The 19,754-nt window shown below is 40.2% G+C and overlaps 1 protein-coding gene across 12 annotated transcripts in view; it reads right to left on the bottom strand.

The window, feature by feature from the left end:
* Window positions 1-19,754, bottom strand: part of pik3r3b (phosphoinositide-3-kinase, regulatory subunit 3b (gamma)) — a 582,698-nt gene that overhangs the window by 527,637 nt on the left and 35,307 nt on the right. For 10 of the 12 annotated variants that reach the window (XM_069938742.1, XM_069938746.1, XM_069938750.1 and 7 more), the window contains one exon: window positions 743-847. The exons of the other annotated variants lie outside the window; for them this stretch is intronic. In XM_069938742.1, the coding sequence (XP_069794843.1) occupies window positions 743-847 (105 nt within the window). The remainder of the gene's footprint in view (window positions 1-742; window positions 848-19,754) is intronic. 12 annotated transcript variants of the gene reach the window in all.

Below are 19,754 nucleotides of genomic sequence, written 5' to 3'. Positions count from 1 at the left end.
GTTTCCAGCAGAGATAGTGAAAATCAATGCATTCTAATCAACACAAATGATCAAGGCTATCTAATTGAAATTCCCATGTTCACAACTGTCAGATTTGTGTATGCGAGTTTCTGTCCACTGAGCTGTGTTTTCACCTTTTTATGAGATGTTGACTCTTCCATTGGAAATCTGAATTTTGCCCACAAATAATACACTCCAACACATTCAAGCTTCCCAGGCATGACTCTTCAATGGCTGGCAGGACTCCCATGTGTCTGGCCCAACTTTATTCTAATGAGCTGATCTCTGGATTTCTAACAGGTTCACCATGGGGAAAATGGACCGAGAAAAAAATTCCACTCCAACATACAGTGGTGGTTCAAACGGCTGTGAATTTTAGGAGCTAGATTTTGGCCCAATGTCGGGGGTGGGGGGGGGAAGTTGGGTGACTGCTAATTTTTAATTTAAATGGGACCCAGCTAACAGTCAGAATATATTGTTCATTCATCTCAAAGATTGCAAAAATTACTTATCCCACAAACTATAACAAGTACAGCATGAATGATATCCCTTCTGAGAGTTTATAATATCCCAAGTTCTTGGCAATTTATTATAAAATACTGGAGCTGTTACACAAACTGGAAACAAAGTCCTTCATTCTTTCACTAAACAGTGCAGAGTTCAGTCCCTCTATCAGGAGACGATAACTGTTCTAGAGTTTCAGATTAAAGTTCTTTAAAAATCTGGTTTCAATTTTACTTACACCCCTCCCATAAACTCTGTGGCACGTTTTCCATGAGAACAGAAATGCATGCAACTTTCTGATGACATTCTGCAGACACACAAGGTGATGACATTGTTCTTTTCCCTGAAAATGCCAGAAAAAAAAGGTTTTAATTTTTGTTACCATAGGACAAGATAAAGGTCTGGAAGGGAAACATATGCTGGAAATTTCTCCTCATGGTCTATTCCAGTGGTTCTCAACCTTTTTCTTTCCACTCACATACCATTTTAATCATACATCATTGACTTGTTATGTGCACAGTTTCACAACTCCAAAGGAAATGGGCCAATGACCATTTTTACTCAAGCAAAATATTTCATTAACAAATGGGTCTAGAGCAGTGATTCTCAACCTTCCCACTCATATACCGCCTTAAAGAAATGTATGACTGTGCCATACAGAGAGGGCGGGTGGGGAAATCAATAAAGTGCAGGAGTCCTTAAATGAGTCCCTGATTGAGTTTATTGTTGAGGGATCTGATGGTGGAGGGATAACAGCTGTTCCTGAACCTGGTAGTGAGAGTCTTGTGACATCTATACCTCTTTCTTGATGGTAGCAGTGAGAACAGAGCTTGTGCTGAGTAATGTGGATCCTTGATGATTGCTGCTACTCTCCGACAGCAGCATTCCCAGTTGATGTTCTCACTCATAGAGAAGGTTTTGCCAGCAATGTCCTGGCCTGTGTGTCCACTACGTTTTGTTCGGTGTATTGGATCCCCCATACCAGACCATGATGCAGCCAGTCAGCACACTTTCCACCACACATCAGTAGAAATTTGCCAGGTTTGCGAGGGAATGAGTGCTTTAGTTTGTTCTAAAATTTCATTGCAATCTAAATTCAATCTGAAACCATGGTTCAAATCTAAATAAAATAAATGATGAAAATGAAATAGTTATGGAAGACTGTAAAAAGATTAAAAGTATTATAGTTAACTAACAATGACAAATTGCAATTAATAATATGCTATGTATTTTTTTTTAAATCCCTTGCAACAAAAGAAAAAGTTTCCACATATCCCAATAAGCCTACAGATTGGGGAACAACAAGGATCAAGGAACAAAGGAGGTTAGGAAGAAACAAACTTTTGTAAGATTTTCTCACAATATGCAAAAGGAAAAGATTAACAAATGCTAATGTGGATCCTTCACATCAACTCAGGAGAAATAATACCAAGGAATAAAGAAATAGCAAAGAATCTGAACATTATAAGTAAACAAACAATACACTCCCCAAGGAGAATAGAGGACTGCAGGTCTCAAAAGAATGAGCTCAAATGAAATGTGCACTAGTTACAAACTAGTATTGAAAAAAAATAATGAGATTCAGAGGCAATAATGAACTGTATCATAATATCTAAGAAATATTAGCAGATAATAGATGCTCGGAGTCATCTTCTAAACTTCTATAAGCCGCTTTCAGGAGCTCGGATGCAGATAATGCACAGGCAGGCGCGGCTGGGGGAGTACAGCTGGGACGTTCAGGTGGCCACAGAGAATTTCTATCACCTGAATATGTCGGCTAAAGGAGAGCCGCATCAGAGCAAACACCTGCTCCTGTGACCATAGTCCCACTGCTGCTTTCAGGTGCAACGGGGGATTCTCAGAGCTGGAGAATATACCTACAGGAGAAGGGTTATGTAAGTGCTCCTCCTGGCCAGGTTCTCCAATTTCAGGTGCGTGGTGTATTCTGGTCACCTGAAAGTGGCTATAGATTCTACAATGGTTGCCAGAGACTGGCAGGTGGCCAATGTAATTCCACTATTTAAAGAAAAGAGAGGGTCAGAGAAAAGAAAAAGGACTAAAGACCACTTTTCCTCAAATGGTAGGGAAACAGAGGGAAATCTTTTAAGAATGTGCGTGGAAAAAAACACATTGCACAGAATCAACAAGGATATATGAATAGGAAATCTGTTCAAAAATCCCATTAGAATATTTTGTGGTATTCGCCTGCAGAATAGATATCATCATCTTTTTCATCCCATGGCATATTATGGTAACATAATTTGTACTATTGTTGTTGGTGTACCATTTTTGCTTGTGTGGCTACTGCAAATTTTCAGTACATCTGTATGTTGTACTCACGCACGTGACAATATCCTAAATAAATCAAATACCAGTGCCCTGTACATGAACTGGTCAACAGTTGATTTTACCCCATCCTGCCACATAGATAGCAGCCATCCTCAGAAGTGCACTGCTTCTGATCTGAGCCCATCTAAATCTGGGTGATGTTCCTTGGACTGGAGAAAGCAAGTTTACCACTACTCCATAGAGCAAAATCAGGCATTGCTATAGAGATTTATCCAAAATCACAGTAGAAATGTTCAGATTTCTGGCTCAATAACACAGAAAGAAGCACATGTCGTTAGGGTTTCTGTTTTTCCTCACCAACACTTCCTCAATCTTCTCATTGGGCAGAGGCTTGACAGGCTTCAAAGAGTACAAGTTTGGAAACCGGCTTTCAGTTTTTCTTGCAAAATGATGCATTTTTAGAAGATTTCATATTTCTCAGAAATGAAATCACAACCAAAAATCAAAACTCCTGTAAATGGTACAGACATCAATACCATCTCCATATTTGTACCTGGAATGGTTCTAAATAACATTTTTTTTGGAGTTAAAAGATCATATAATGCAGTCCAGATACAAACAATACTTTATATGAAATATTCAATGTTCCCTGCGCTCAGCACACAATACTCTCCAAGCATCTGAAGCTTCAAGCAAAATCAACCAGAAGTTTATGCATTGTACTGGTCACCTCCATATCCATCGTACAGCTAATAAAGAAAATGCAGATTAAAAAATGAGAGGGAATACATAATCATTAATGTGAACTAGATCCAGAGTGCCAGAGAAACTCAGCAGGTCATGCAGTGTACATAGAAACCAAAAAACAGTGGGCATTTTTGTCCTGAGCACTTTAGGACCTTTGAACTTCTGTGTACGGCACTGAACCTCAGCATCTGCAGATACATTATTTGTCTTCCAAGTGCTAGCTTATTAATGTGCATTACAGAATTGCAGCATTTAAAAAAAATCAACTTTGGCACCTCAGACAAAAATTACCCCTCCCTAGATTTTGCTGTTGTGTCTAGGTTGGGCATTTCACAAGAAATGCTCCTCACATAGCTTTCTCACTTGAGAGGGACTTCATTTACAAAACAAAACTACTGTATTGAGTACTTGCCATTAATTCCATTCGCTTTTGTGCACATGTACCTGGTGTGGAATATACTGCACTCAATTATCACTGTGTAATAGACGGTTTTTTATGTGGATACATTAAAGAATAGAATGTTTGCTTTTTTATATACAAGTTGTACCATATAAGCTTGTACTTCAATATATTGCCTTCAACATCTCCAGCCTCTTCATTGAAACATTATCAAATATAATGCAACACCAACCTACATACCAGGGCAAAAGCTCAAGTAGTAGACAATAGGAAATAGCTTTTTTTTTTAAATATTTATTGAGTGAATTGTAAAGCTTGGGCTTTACAATATAGTCACCATTGACAGAGCAATCAAATTCAGAAGACCAAAAGGCGTTGGACCCTCCAACAAATTAAAACCCCACAAACTCACAGTTCAATTTTTGGAGATTGTAAGGAATGCACTGATTTTTTTAAGCAGTTCTTTTTAAGCATCCACGCTATTCAAATCTGAATACAAGACTATGAGCTAAAATAATGTGCTTTGGCAATCGTGGAACGTAAAACGCTGACATGTTCCTTGCAACTCATCTAAAACATTTTGGCCAACATTACTTTTAGATGAAAAATGAGACACAAAGACAAAATTATCTGATATAATATAATGAGACAGTTTGAATAGAAGAGTTTAATATATAATCAAGGCAACCTGCAAATATAGCAACACAAAATTCTTTAACCCGATCTCCAACTGTGGTTCTGTAGGAAATGACTGGTTGAATGAATTATCCCTCTCTCATCAACCAAGTAAAGTCCATTAACCTGATTAGTGTCCTGTTGTAAGGTAGCTTTAGCATCCATACTTGCTAACCTACAGATTCAAAACTAAGATCTGGCGAAGATAAATACCCTGAGCCTATTTGTAGTTACAGGCCTCTAAAGTATAAACCCTAACTATACACTAGACGTCCACGAATTAATAAAAGGAATGGATTCTTGTGCCAGCTGCAAGTTGCACATTTCCTTCATAGGACTGAGCAAATTTGTACTAAGCAGGGTAGCTGTGGAATTCCATCCTGAATGCAGGATCTATATTCTACCTTGGCTTGGACTTTTAACGAGCTGCCGCGCTTTACACATTGAATCACACCAGACCCTTCAAAGGAAGGCTCAACATTCCAAGCTGATTCAGTACCAGCAATAATCTGCAATCAAAGTGTAGAAAACTGAAGAATCATCATGTTATGCAGCCATGTATAAAATTTAAGACTACAGCTGCATCAAATGAATCGACAGTAGAATTTTCAGTCAGTACATTCACTTATCTAGTCTTACCCGTCTTCTTCAGACTCTTGAAACACAGTTTTTGGTTGTGAAACATTTCATTTGTTTAGGTCTTGTACCTCAGCTGATCTCGTTAATTTTTGCCACTCGTGACTCAATGCACATCTCAGACATAGATCAATTGTGCCTAATTATTGACCAAGTTTTCTAATGCTGGCAAGCACAACCCTGAAACTGGCAAACTGCATCGGGATTACTGTGCAGAGTTTTGGTTGCTTTATTAAAAAGGTTATGCTGGTATTGAATTAGGCAAGTTCCTTGTACAAAAGAGGCAAGTTCCTTGTACAAAAGAGGCAAGTTCCTTGTACAAAAGAGGCAAGTTCCTTGTACAAAAGAGGCAAGTTCCTTGTACAAAAGAGGCAAGTTCCTTGTACAAAAGAGGCAAGTTCCTTGTACAAAAGAGGCAAGTTCCTTGTACAAAAGAGGCAAGTTCCTTGTACAAAAGAGGCAAGTTCCTTGTACAAAAGAGGCAAGTTCCTTGTACAAAAGAGGCAAGTTCCTTGTACAAAAGAGGCAAGTTCCTTGTACAAAAGAGGCAAGTTCCTTGTACAAAAGAGGCAAGTTCCTTGTACAAAAGAGGCAAGTTCCTTGTACAAAAGAGGCAAGTTCCTTGTACAAAAGAGGCAAGTTCCTTGTACAAAAGAGGCAAGTTCCTTGTACAAAAGAGGCAAGTTCCTTGTACAAAAGAGGCAAGTTCCTTGTACAAAAGAGGCAAGTTCCTTGTACAAAAGAGGCAAGTTCCTTGTACAAAAGAGGCAAGTTCCTTGTACAAAAGAGGCAAGTTCCTTGTACAAAAGAGGCAAGTTCCTTGTACAAAAGAGGCAAGTTCCTTGTACAAAAGAGGCAAGTTCCTTGTACAAAAGAGGCAAGTTCCTTGTACAAAAGAGGCAAGTTCCTTGTACAAAAGAGGCAAGTTCCTTGTACAAAAGAGGCAAGTTCCTTGTACAAAAGAGGCAAGTTCCTTGTACAAAAGAGGCAAGTTCCTTGTACAAAAGAGGCAAGTTCCTTGTACAAAAGAGGCAAGTTCCTTGTACAAAAGAGGCAAGTTCCTTGTACAAAAGAGGCAAGTTCCTTGTACAAAAGAGGCAAGTTCCTTGTACAAAAGAGGCAAGTTCCTTGTACAAAAGAGGCAAGTTCCTTGTACAAAAGAGGCAAGTTCCTTGTACAAAAGAGGCAAGTTCCTTGTACAAAAGAGGCAAGTTCCTTGTACAAAAGAGGCAAGTTCCTTGTACAAAAGAGGCAAGTTCCTTGTACAAAAGAGGCAAGTTCCTTGTACAAAAGAGGCAAGTTCCTTGTACAAAAGAGGCAAGTTCCTTGTACAAAAGAGGCAAGTTCCTTGTACAAAAGAGGCAAGTTCCTTGTACAAAAGAGGCAAGTTCCTTGTACAAAAGAGGCAAGTTCCTTGTACAAAAGAGGCAAGTTCCTTGTACAAAAGAGGCAAGTTCCTTGTACAAAAGAGGCAAGTTCCTTGTACAAAAGAGGCAAGTTCCTTGTACAAAAGAGGCAAGTTCCTTGTACAAAAGAGGCAAGTTCCTTGTACAAAAGAGGCAAGTTCCTTGTACAAAAGAGGCAAGTTCCTTGTACAAAAGAGGCAAGTTCCTTGTACAAAAGAGGCAAGTTCCTTGTACAAAAGAGGCAAGTTCCTTGTACAAAAGAGGCAAGTTCCTTGTACAAAAGAGGCAAGTTCCTTGTACAAAAGAGGCAAGTTCCTTGTACAAAAGAGGCAAGTTCCTTGTACAAAAGAGGCAAGTTCCTTGTACAAAAGAGGCAAGTTCCTTGTACAAAAGAGGCAAGTTCCTTGTACAAAAGAGGCAAGTTCCTTGTACAAAAGAGGCAAGTTCCTTGTACAAAAGAGGCAAGTTCCTTGTACAAAAGAGGCAAGTTCCTTGTACAAAAGAGGCAAGTTCCTTGTACAAAAGAGGCAAGTTCCTTGTACAAAAGAGGCAAGTTCCTTGTACAAGAGGGTGGTCTTATTACAAGCAGTTTTTTTTAAAATAAGCCTTATATTCTTCCAAATTTAGAGGAACAAAGGGCTATTTAAAGATGGAGATGTTTCCTCTACTGGAGAGCCATCAATCAAGGAATATAGCTACAAGATGAGGGGGAAAGTTATTGAAAATTAAGGGCAGAAGAATTTCTTCTTGCAAAGGATGGTGTATCTAAATTCATTACAACAGGGTTACTGAGGTTGGATCATTGGGAGTATTGAAGAAATGTTGAAGGCATGAAATAGGCGTGGAAAAGGAGCAGAGGAGTTAAATAATATAGCCCTTCATTCCTCTAAAATCATGTTAGATGTTACCACCCACAAAAGAAGTGCTGGAGTATATTAGCAAGTGAGCAGCATCCAAAAAAAAGCTATCAATCAACATTTTGGGTACTGGAGAAATAAAGAAAACAAGAAAGTACAGGTGCAGATACAAGGCAATAGGTCAGATCTTGATGGCCCAATCCTCTCACTTGGAATTGTTGCCTGTGGATTCCAAAGACCAGACATATCCAGTTGCTATGAATGTGGAGGGTCTGCATCATTAACCTGAAGCTTCCCGAATTTCAAAAGTGGGGCAACAATCCCTCTGGCAATTGCACTGAGCATGTCCATCCTTTAAGATTTGTAGCTATTTGAAAACAATCAAGAGTAATTGAAAAGGAATTCATTCAATGAAAATTGTTAATTATGAACACCCAAGAAACACAATGAAATGATTTAAAAAGTGAACATCGTCTCCTAATCCCCGTGGAAATGAATGCACTTAGGGCCACAAGTCTACCATGGCTCCAGAAGGAGAGTCCAAGAGCAACATAATCTGACAGAACTGTCAAATGTTCCAAGGCTTCAGAATTTGAAAAGTGCAGGTGCAGTGGTTACATTCCTGCATCATTTAAAAAAGGTAAATTACCAGGAAGATTCCAGCCAGCACCCAGAGGCTAGGAGAGAAACAAAGGACTGAGGAAAGCAAAATGTGTCAGGAACAAATAAAATGGATATTAGTTAATATAGTGAAGGGCTATTTCCTTTAGTCCTGCTTTCATTAATATCTGAAGACCTAAGCAGAATCAGTCACTTCTAACTAAAGGACATGAATGTCTCAGAAAGGCGAGAACTTTCTAAGAACAAATAAATGTCTAGATAAATAGAACATGTACCAAAGATATGAAAACCTAAGGCAGTAATAAAGACTACAGGCACTTTCAGGTGGCCAAAATAGTCTGATATAAAGCCACATATTCTACCCTGATGCAGCTGTCGGGAGGCCACCTGAAAGAGCAGGAGGCACTTCTGAGGCGCACTTTCCAACCCTCCTCCGAGAGGGATAATCGCCGGAGCACTGAAGTCCCCCTAGGCACCTGAATGCAGCCGCCTGAAAGCGGCTGTTATGGGGATGACAATCAGCTGGCGAGCACCTGACAGCCCCCCTCCCCGCTGCCCCTGCCCCCCGGCACGGGAGGTCAGGGCAGGGGTAGCCGCCCCAGTGCTGACATCCCGAAAGGAGCCGGATTGCGCTCCGAGGCCCCTCCCGTGCAGCTGTCTCTTTCAGCGCTGCGCTTTTAGCGCTGCCACCTGATCGACCATTCCACAGGTCTGAATCCACTTCTGCAGGTGCATTCTTGGCAGAGAATGTACCTGAAAGTGGCTTATGAAGGAGAATTGAGAGACATGGATAAGATTTAAAGGCCACTTACATAAAGTTTAACTAATCTGACAAATGCAACGACAGATGCATTTATTTCTGAATCATATAAAACATTGGCATCAAATATCAAGCTTGAAGTTTTATTGTGCCATAAAAAGTTAAATATTTTGATCATGCCATAACTGAAGACTCAAACCACCAGATTCAGCTACCTCTCCACCTTACTACTAAGCAAGACTTGGAGACTCATTTAAGATTTTGCACATTATTTATTATTGAATAAGTATTTTTCTTATTGCAGTTTGTTTTAAAGTTTATATTTCTTTTGTATTCATACATTTTCTTAAGTACATTTTTTTGCACAACTGACAAATAGAAATTCTACCTGGCCCACAGAAAAAAAAATCATCTCAGGTTGTAGGTACTCTGACAACAAGTCTGAACTTTGAACCTTGTTGTGCATTTCCTTTCATAGAGCCTTTCCAGCCTCTACCCATTAATTAAGCTCAATTAAATGTGGAATCTGAGTAAATATAGAAAGTTGGCAAGATCAAGCCCAAAGCAGAGTTTATGGGAATACTTTGTCCAAAGTGGAATATCGTAGGGGAAGAACAAACAATTGGTCTTTTTTTTAAAAAAAAGACCCTACAAATTGAAACGTTGTTCAAAAGCGCATTTTGTTTCAGTTTTATGGTGGGATATAATTACTGCTCTTTAGGGACTCAAAGATGTAGCATTTTATCTCCTAATAATCATGGTAGCTAACTTATGATAGAATATTTATTTTACTTACAGCACAGTAGAAGCCAATTTCAGCCATTTAAACCCATGCCACCCAATTACAGTTGAATTAACCTTTAACCTCATATGATTTGAAGGGTGGGAGTAAACCTGAGCACCAAGGGTAAACTCATACAAACTCCTTACAGACAGTGCTGGATTCAAACCCGGGTTGCTGGCGCTGCAATGTTACTGCTGAGCTAATCCTGCCGCCCATTATATTCAAGCTAACATGTATTATATTCAAGCTAGCGTCTTGCCCTCACTAATGGCAGTAGCATGGATTATTTGGTTATTATTACATTATTGTGTAGAACTTAAGTGAACAAACTGGCAGCCTAATTTCCTTCAATATCATAGTGACTCTCCTACCAAACAACAACGTCAACGTTGGTAAGGATAACAAAAAGACCATTATTTAAAAATGAGGTTGCCAGCAGCTTTATCTTGTCAGGAGTTTGAGGAGATTTGGGATGTCACAAAGGACTCCTGAAAATTTCTACAGTGTATCTTGAAGAGTATTCTGACTGGTTGCAGGACTCTCTGGTAAGGAGGTGCCAATGCACAGGACATGTAAAGTCCACAGAGAGTTGTGAACTCATCTGTCATGGGCATCAATCTTCATTCCATCGAGGACATCTACAAGAAGTTGTGTCTTAAGAAAGCAGCCTCTATACGCAGGGACTCTCACGACCCAGGCCATGGTTCTGTACACTGCCACCATCAGGAAGGAGGCACAGGAGCCAGAAGACAAACACCCAGTGGCACAAAAACAGCTTCTTTCATGGTCATCAGATTTCTGAATGGAGAATGAACCACAGACACCACCTCACTTGCTGTTCCTTTTGCACCAACTAATTCTTAAAAAAATGTACATTATGGCACCTGCAAAACATCAAGTTTTATGAAATGTGCATAACAAATATGGATTCTAGAAAGTGTTAAACTTTCAGAATTCAAAGAAGCCTGTGGAAGATGTAGATATATTACATAGACAAGAAGCATTAAGAGGTTTCAAATGCCATCCACAAATTTGCTGATGACACCATGGTCCTTGGCAGAATCACAGATAGAAATCAGGAAGAGTACAGAAGTGAGAAAGATCAGCTAATTGAGTGGCAACACAACAACCTTGCACTCAATGTTAGCAAGTCACAATACTGACCAGAAATGGGAATGCCACACAGATTTGTGCACAAATGTTAGGGCCACATGCAAGACTCACAGGAGCTTCATCATCGTCTCTGACCTGTAGTAAGCACTTCCTTCCATGCTGAAATGAGGAGAAAAGCAGCAATTCCCAAAGTTATCCAATGTCCTGCACAAGTTCCACAGTATTAATGGTTCCACACAAATGTATGCTGGGGAGATTGAGAATTAATCCCTTCAGACCCACCCTCTCAATGACCCAAAAAAAAAAATAAAAAAAAAAAAAAAATCGCTAGACAAGAAAATGGATTACAGGAGGCTCTATCTGAACCAGAAAGAACTGCTGCTCTCCAGTTATTACAGAAACATGGTCAGGGATAGTATCACAGCTGCAGAAATAGGAAGGGAATTGCCACTTTATTAGGAGTAGTCTGCCAGCCCCCAAGTAACCTGAGGAACAGATAGGTAGGCAGATTTTGGAAAAAAGAAGAAATAACAGGGTTGCTGTCATGGGAAGACTTCAACTACTCAAATATTGACTGGCATCTCCTTACTGCAAGAGGGAGTAATGGGGCAGAATTTGCCAGGAGGTTTGTCTCACAGAGTCAAAATGGTAGGAAAAGGAACAGTGGCTGATAAAACAAGGGAGGCAGCAAGTTAAGAGGAAGAATACACGAGATGAGGTTAGAGAGGTCCTAAATGAATACTTTGTTTCAGTATTCACCAGAGTAAAATATCTTTGTCAAGGTGAGGGCAGAATAGAACAACCTTATGTGCTGAATTATGTTGAGATAAAGCATCAAGATTGAAAAGTCCCTGGAACCGGATGAGATACACCTCCAGTTTCTCTGGGAAGGGGGAAAAAATATTGCTGGGGCATTGGCTGTGATCTTTGCATCTTCCTTGGCACAGAGGAGGTTCCGGAGGATTGAAGAATGGCAAAATGTGGCTTTCTGTTAAAAGAAAATAGGGAGAATCCAGAGAATTATAGAACAGTGAGTCATATGTCAGTGGTGGGCAAACTATTGGAGAGGTTTCTTAGGGAAAGATTTATGAGCATTTAGAAAATACAGTCACTCAGGAATAGCCAGTAAAGTTTTGTGAACGTAGGACCATGCCTCACAAGCCTAATTGAGCAGGTAACAAAAGAAATCGTTGTAGGTAGGTCTTATTACAGAACAGAAACAAGCCATTTTGGCCCTTCCAGTCTGTGCCAAACCATTTTTTTTCCCTAATCCCACTGACCTACACCCAGTGCACACCTCTCGCATCCTTATACCTGACCAAAGTCTTCTTTAAAAAAAAAGTGAAAATGGAGTCCACATTCACCACTTCAAATAGCAGCTCACACCACACTCTCACTATCTGTGTGAAGTTCCCCCTCACGTTCCCTCCTTTCACTCATAATCACGTCCTCTGGTTCATACGTCACCTACCCTCCGTGGAAAAAGCCTACATTTACTCTTGTTTATTCGCTTCAATTTTAAATACCTCTATCAAATCTCCTCTCATTCTTCTACCACCCTAACCCACTCCAGAGAATAAAGTTCTCATCTGTTTAACCTTTCCCTGCAACTCTGTTCTTGAAGTCCAAGCAACATCCTAGTAAATCTTCTCTCAACCCTTTCTTTCATATTGACATCTTTCCTGTAGTTAAGTGACCAAAATTACACACAATTCTCCAAATTTGGCCTCACCAATGTCTTGTACAACCTTAACACAACATCCCAACTACTATTCTCAATATTTTGATTTATGAAAGCCAATTATGCCAAAACCAGTATTCCCTGATCCCTCTGTTCTACCACACTCCTCAATTCCCTACCATTTACCATGCATGTCTTTTTTTGGTTTGCCCTTCCAAAATGCAACACCTCAGACTTGTCTAACTTCTTTGCTGTCCACAACATCTCCAATCTTAGTATCATCTGCAAACTTGCAAATCCAATTGAATACATTATTATTGATATAGATGACAAACAACAATGGTCTGAGCACCAATCCAAGGCATTCCACTAGTTATAGGCCTTCAGTTTGAGAAGAAAACATCAACCTCTACTATTTAGCTCCACTTGTGTAGCCAAAGTCAAATCCAGTTCACTACTTCCCCATGAATACCTAGCTTCTGAACCTTTCTGACTAACCTCCCATGTGGGACCTTGTCTATGGCCTTAATAAAGTCCATGTAAACAACATCCACAGCCTTTCCTTCAACTTTCCAGGTAACCTCCTCAAACAATTCTACAAGATTGGTTAAACACGACCTACCATGCACAAAGCCATGTTGACCATCCCTAATCAGTCCCTGGCTATCCATATACTTGTATATCTGATCTCTTAGAACTCCTTCCAATAATTCACTTAATACTAATGTCAGACTCACCAGCCTACAATTCCTAGGGTTATGTTTGAAGCCTTTTTTTTTTAAAAAAAAAGTGAGCTACCCTCCAATCCTCCAGCACCATACCCATTGCCAAGGGCATTTTAAATATTTCAATCAGAGCCCCTGCAATTTCTACACCAGACTCCCTCAAGGTCTGAGGGAATATCTTGTCTGGCCCTGGGGATTTATCCACCCTTATTTGCTTTAAGACAGCAAGCACTTCTTCCTCTTTAATCTGTATAGATTCCATGGCCTCACTGCTCATTTTCCTTGCTTCCAACAACTGTGCCCATTTCCTAAGTGAAAACTAATGAAAAAAAGTAATATTTCCCCATCTCTTTTAGCTCCATGTAAAACTGACCACTCTGTTCTTTAAGAGGACCAATTTTGTCCCTTACTATTTTTCTTGCTCTCAATATACCTATAGAAACCCTTTGAATATCCTTCACATTGCTCGTCTTTTTATTTTTGCCTTCCTGATTTCTTTCTTGAGGTTTCTTTTGCTTTTTTTAAATATTCAAATACTTCACTTACTCCATGTTGCCTAAATCTGTTATACACCTCTCTCTTCTTCTAAACCAGATCCACAATATCCCTCAGAAACCAAGGTTCTCTATTACTTTTAACCTTGCCTTCAAACCTGATAGGAAATTACAAACTCTGCACCCTCAAAATATCACCTTTGAAGGTTTTCCACTTACCTCGCACATCTTTGCCCCAAAACAATTTATCCTAGATCCTTTCTCATTTCCTCAAAATTGGCCTTTCTCCAATTGAGAATCTCAACCCGAGGCCCAGACCTAATGGCATTTAGGATCACTGAACCCAAAATGTTCCCTACACATACTTCAGTCACCTGCCCTGTCTCATTCCCTAAAAGGAGATCTAGTATTGAACTCTCTAGCTGGTACCTCTACATATTGATTTATAAAAATTACCTGGACACATTGGCAAACTCCAAGCCATCCAGACTTTCTTGCAGTCAGTGTGAAAATTTTAAATCTCCTACTATCACAACCTTATGTTTCCTGTAGCTGTCTGCTTCATCTTTACAGATATGCTCCTCCAATTCTCACTGATTATTGGGCAGTATATAATACAACCCCATGAGTGTGGTCATACATTTCCCATTCCTCAGCTCTACCAATATAACCTCAATCCAATCCCTCTGATCTGTCCTGCCCAAGCACAGCTGTGATATTTCTCCTGATGAGCAATGCCACTCCTCCCCCTTTCAACCCCCCTTTCTATTGCATCTAAAGAAATGAAAGCCCAGAACATTGAGCTGCAAGTCCTGCACCTCCTGCAACCAAGTTTCACTAATAGTCACAATGTCATAATTCCACATGCTCTCATACATCTACTTTTCCCATCAACTTCTTACAGTTCATGCAATTTTCACATCTTTTCCCTCTTCTACTCCTCTGGCACTCTAGCTTCAACCCACCAGAGCAGCACTAGCAAACCTTTCTGCAAGGATAATAGTTCCCTTCCAGTTCAGATGCAAACTGTCCAGTTGGAACAGGCCCCACCTTCCCTGAGAGAGCCCAGTGATATAGAAACCCGAAGCCTTCCCTCCTGCATCGTGTCCTCCCATTTCTAACTTCACTTGCATGTGGCACAAGTAACAATCCTGAGATCCTGTCCTGGAGCTTCCATGTTGATGCAGTCACAAAGAAGGCTCGCTGGTGGTTATACTTTGAAGTGTCCGAGGAGATTCGGTCTGTCACTGAAGACTCTCAAACTTCCAAAAGTTTACTGTGGAGAGCATTCTGGCTAGTTGCCTCACTGCCTGGTATGGAGGTGCCAACTTCAGGTTAAGAATAAACTCCAGAAGGTTGTTAACTCGGCCTGTGACATCACAGGCACCAGACTTCACTTCATAGAGGATATCTACATAAGGTTGAAAAAAGCACCCTCTATCTTCAAAATTTCACTTTTGAATGTCATCCAATTATCTTGCCTGAAAACAAGTTATTCCAATCTACGTATTCTATACCCTTTCATTTCCTCAAAATTAGCCTTTCTCCAATTTAGAATCCCAACCTAAGGACCAGACCTATTCTCCATAATTAACTTGAAACTAATGGCATTATGATCCTCAAAGACCCCCACCACCCAGGCCATGCCCTCTTCACTCTGCTACCATTGGAAAAAAGGTACAGGAGACTGAAGATAAGCACTCAGCGATACAAGGATAGCTTCTTCCCAGTTGTCATCAGATTCCTGATGAATCAATGAACCAAAGACACTGCCCTCATTCCCATGCACTATTATTTTATATCTATCCATTTATTTTTAAAGAGCAATGTTGTAAGATGGTTATAATAGGAATATTTGGATTATGATACTGCTGCAAGACACTAAACTTCATGACAATAAGTTCTGATCACAATCCTGGAGGTCCTGACCTTCAACCAAGTGCCTAACTCCCTGCAGAACCTTCTCACCCTTCCTACCCACATTATTGGTCCCTATAATGGACTTTGACATCTGGCTGCTCACCCTCCCTCCTGAGAAAGCTGTGAACTCGATCTGAGATCTCTCTCAACCCTGTCATTAGAGAGGCAACATACTGTCCAGGATACTCATCTCTTCCACAGAATTTCTTATCCATCCCACCTGCCCCACCCCCCCCCCCCAACTATGGAATCCCCTATCACTACAGCTTGCTTCTTCTTCTCCCTTCCCTCATTAGCCACAGGAATAGACTCTGTGCCATGGACCTCATTGTTGTGGCTTATTCCTGGCAGGTTGCCCCCCTCATCAGTATCCAAAATGGTATTCTTGTTATTGAGGGAATGACGACAGGGGTGCCCTGCACTGCCTGCCTGTACCCTTTGCCTCTCCTGACTGTCACCCATCTACTCTCCTCCTGCCTCTTAGGTGTAATAGTGTCCTTGCAACTTTTATCTATCGCCCCCTCTGCCTCCCAAATGATCAGGAGTTCATCCAAGTCCAGCTCTAATTCCTCAAGTCAGCTTGTCAGGAGCTGTAGCTGGATGCATTTCTCGCAGATGAAGTCACCAAGGATACTGCTGGCTTCCACGATGACCCACATTCTGCAAGATGAGAATTCTGCAAAGTGCACTTACCACATACAGACCCACTTCAATTCACCTACTGTCAGAACCATTCTACAGATGATGCTTGTAGCATTGTCCCTCCACTCCATCCTGACCCACCTGGAGAATGACACCTCTTATGCCAGATTTCTGTTCATAGACTTCAGCTTGGCGTTTAATCCAATCATTCCCCAGAGTTTAGTGGCAAACTATCCTTGCTAGGACTCAACACCCTTCTCTGTAACTGGACCTCCTAAACAAAAAGGCCACAGTCTGTCTGGGTCAGTAACAGAACATCAAGCAGTATTACGCTGAGCACTGGCACACATCAGGGCTGTATGCTCAGCATGCACCTGACACCAGATCCAACTCTAGAATCAAGTTTGCAGATGACAATAGTGGTTGGACTCATCAGCAACAACCTAAGTCTCAATGTGAACAAGATGAAGGAGACGGTCGTGGATGACAGGAGGACCAGAAATGACCACCCAGCACTATACTCCAATAGCTCGGTAGTGGAGAGTAGTAGAGAGCATAAAGTTCCTCAGAGTCCACTTAAGTGACCTATCCTGTACACATAACAAGTCACTTGTCTGGAAGGCTCAACAGTGTCAGCACTTGCTGAAAAGACTGAGGCAGGCAAGGGTACTGGCCACCATCTTATTAACTTTCTACAAAAGCTCCATCAAGTAAAGAAATTTTCCCTAATGTTACTCCCAAACACCTTCCCTTTCACCCTTAACCCATGTCCTCTGGTTTGTATCTCACCTAAGTGGAAAAAGTCGACTTGCATTTATTCCATTTGCACCCATCATCATTTTGTCTACCTCTATCAAATCTCCACTCATTGTTCTATCCTCCAGAGAATAAATTCCTAACTGGTTTAATGTTACCCTGTAACTCAGTTCCTGAAGTCTGGCAACATCCTAATAAATCTTCTCTGCACTCTATCAATCTTAATGACATCTTTCCTGTAGTAGGCTACCAAAACTGCAAATATTACTCCAAATTTAGCCTCACCCAAGTCTTATACAACTTTACCACAATATCAGAACTCCTATACTCAATACTTTTATTCATGAAGGCCAATATGCTAAAAGCTCCCTTCACAACCCTTTCAGGGAATTGTGTATCTGTATACCCAGATATCTCTCGTCTACTGTACTCCTCAATCTCCTACCATTTACTGTGCATGTCATACATTGGGTTGTCCATCCAAATTGCAACATCTCCACTTGTCTATATTAAATTTCATCTGCCATTTTGAAGCCCACTTTTCTGGCTGGTCTAAATCCCTATGCAAACTTTTAAAGCCTTCCTCTCTCCCTACAACTCCTCAAATCTTACCACTTCATCTACAGATAATTAATATGGAACAACAATGGACTCCACACAAATACTTGAGGCGCACCTCTAGTTATAGGCCTCCAGTCAAAGATGCCATCATCCATTACCACTCTCTCGCTTTTCCAAAGGCAATGTCAAATCCAATATTCAATTTTAATTAGGTTTCCAGACAAATATAATCAATGTTTTTTTCCCCCCTCTGTAGAATCCCACTCCTGTTGCATTCAACTCAGAAGAGTGAATTTCACCAGTCTACTCACAGAGCCATTTCTTAACACTTTTTAAAGCTTGGATCACTGAATAGACATGGTCTGATAGAATCGCCCTGATCTTTTCCAGTCTCACCTAAGGCTATAACCTTTATCTGAGTGAACAATGAGAAGCAGAATGAAGTCAGCAGATCAGGTAGCATTGATTGAGAGAAATTGCCAGTCAACTTTTCAAGTTGGGAATCCATTGGGTTTTTTTTCTAACTTCAGAACATATTGATATGTTTAACAATAAATGAAAATCTTGTGTCATCGAAACACTTCTATATTCTTTGCAACATGGCAACTAATTTCCAAATATCAAAGTGTCAAAGCTAAAATAATTTACTTGATAGACAAGTACCAGCAAAATATTGTTGTGGAATGGAAGAGGGCATCCAATAGTACAACACTTTCCCTCAGCTGCATTGTTGTATATTAAAGCTTCAGGAATGGGTTTAGAGTTGCAGTAGTGTCTCCCAGATGTGAAGTGCTACTAGCTGAAAAGCTATGGAGCTCCACTAAAATAACGTTTTTTAAACAATTATATATACTGATAGCTATTTCTAGACTAAACTGTATCAAATAGAAACATGAAAAAAATGGGAACATGAAAAGTAGAACCATGGCTAAAGGAATAAATACAGGAGAACACATACCTCAGTGTTTACATTCAGTGCAGTTAGGGCTTATGCCAAGGAAGAGATGATAATTTAGTTCATTGCTGACTGTTTTTCAACATTATTAAATAAGATGATTTAGAATTGGGTCCATTCCAACATAAAGAAATACAGAAACTGGAGAGCAATGGTTGAATAGATCATTCCAAAAATGCAAACTTTTAACTCAGCCAATGGCTTGAATTATTTATCAGAGAGTGACAAATCAATTTGATTGTTAAAATATGCTGGGTTTATTTAGTTCAAGGAAGTGTGAGGTAATGCTGTTGAGAAGTGGAAACAAGAAAGATGTAGGTAATGAGAAACTGGAATGCATATGCAGATTAGATGGTGAAGATTGCAGAATACTTGCTTTTATTTAACCAAGATCTCATTACAGGTACGTGAGCATCAGTCAGATCATTTCTGTACTTTGTATATTTGGTTACATCGCAGCAGTAATGATGAAAAATTGTGCAGAAGAGGAGAATCTTAATAACAGGGCGTGGCAAGGCAGAGTTAGTTTTCTCTGCAACAAAAGAGAACAAGGAGATGTGTAACATAATCAGTGGCCAGGAGACAGTGAAACCAAATGATATTTTTCTATCAACAGAAAGGTGCAAGAGGAGGATGCCCGTGAGCACGACTGGTTGGTAGTCATCGAGGCAGGATTCAGATGATTTCTTCAGCACGTGAACAATGGTGGCAACTTTGAAGCACGTTGGGACCTCGGCGCTTATTAGGAAGTTTTTTAAAATGTCGATGAGAATTTCTGCTAGCTGAGTAGAACATCCCCTGAGCACTCTACTGGGAATGCCACACTCCCACCACCGTGTGAAGTTTCCCCATATGTTCCCCTTAAACTTTTCCATTTTCACCTTTAACCTATGACCTCTGGTTTGTATCTCACTTACCCTCAGTGGGAAAAACTTCCCTATATTTACTCCGTCTATCCTCCTCAATTTCAAATACTGTTATCAAATCTCCTCATTCTTCTACATTCACCTGTTTAACCTTGCCCTGCAAATCAGTTCCTGAAGTCCCACAACATCCTAGTAAATCTTCTCTGCACTTTTTTCTGTAATTGAAATCTTTCCTGTAGTTAGGTAACCAAAACTGCACACAATACTCCACATTTTGTCTTGTACAATTTTACCATAACATCCCAACTCCTTTACTCAATACTTTGATTTATGAAGGCCAATATGCCAAAAGCTCTCTTTAC

Source organism: Narcine bancroftii, chromosome 5, assembly GCF_036971445.1.
Source record: "Narcine bancroftii isolate sNarBan1 chromosome 5, sNarBan1.hap1, whole genome shotgun sequence".
NCBI classification, from domain to species: domain Eukaryota; kingdom Metazoa; phylum Chordata; class Chondrichthyes; order Torpediniformes; family Narcinidae; genus Narcine; species Narcine bancroftii.
This window is presented reverse-complemented; position numbering and strand designations above follow the sequence as displayed.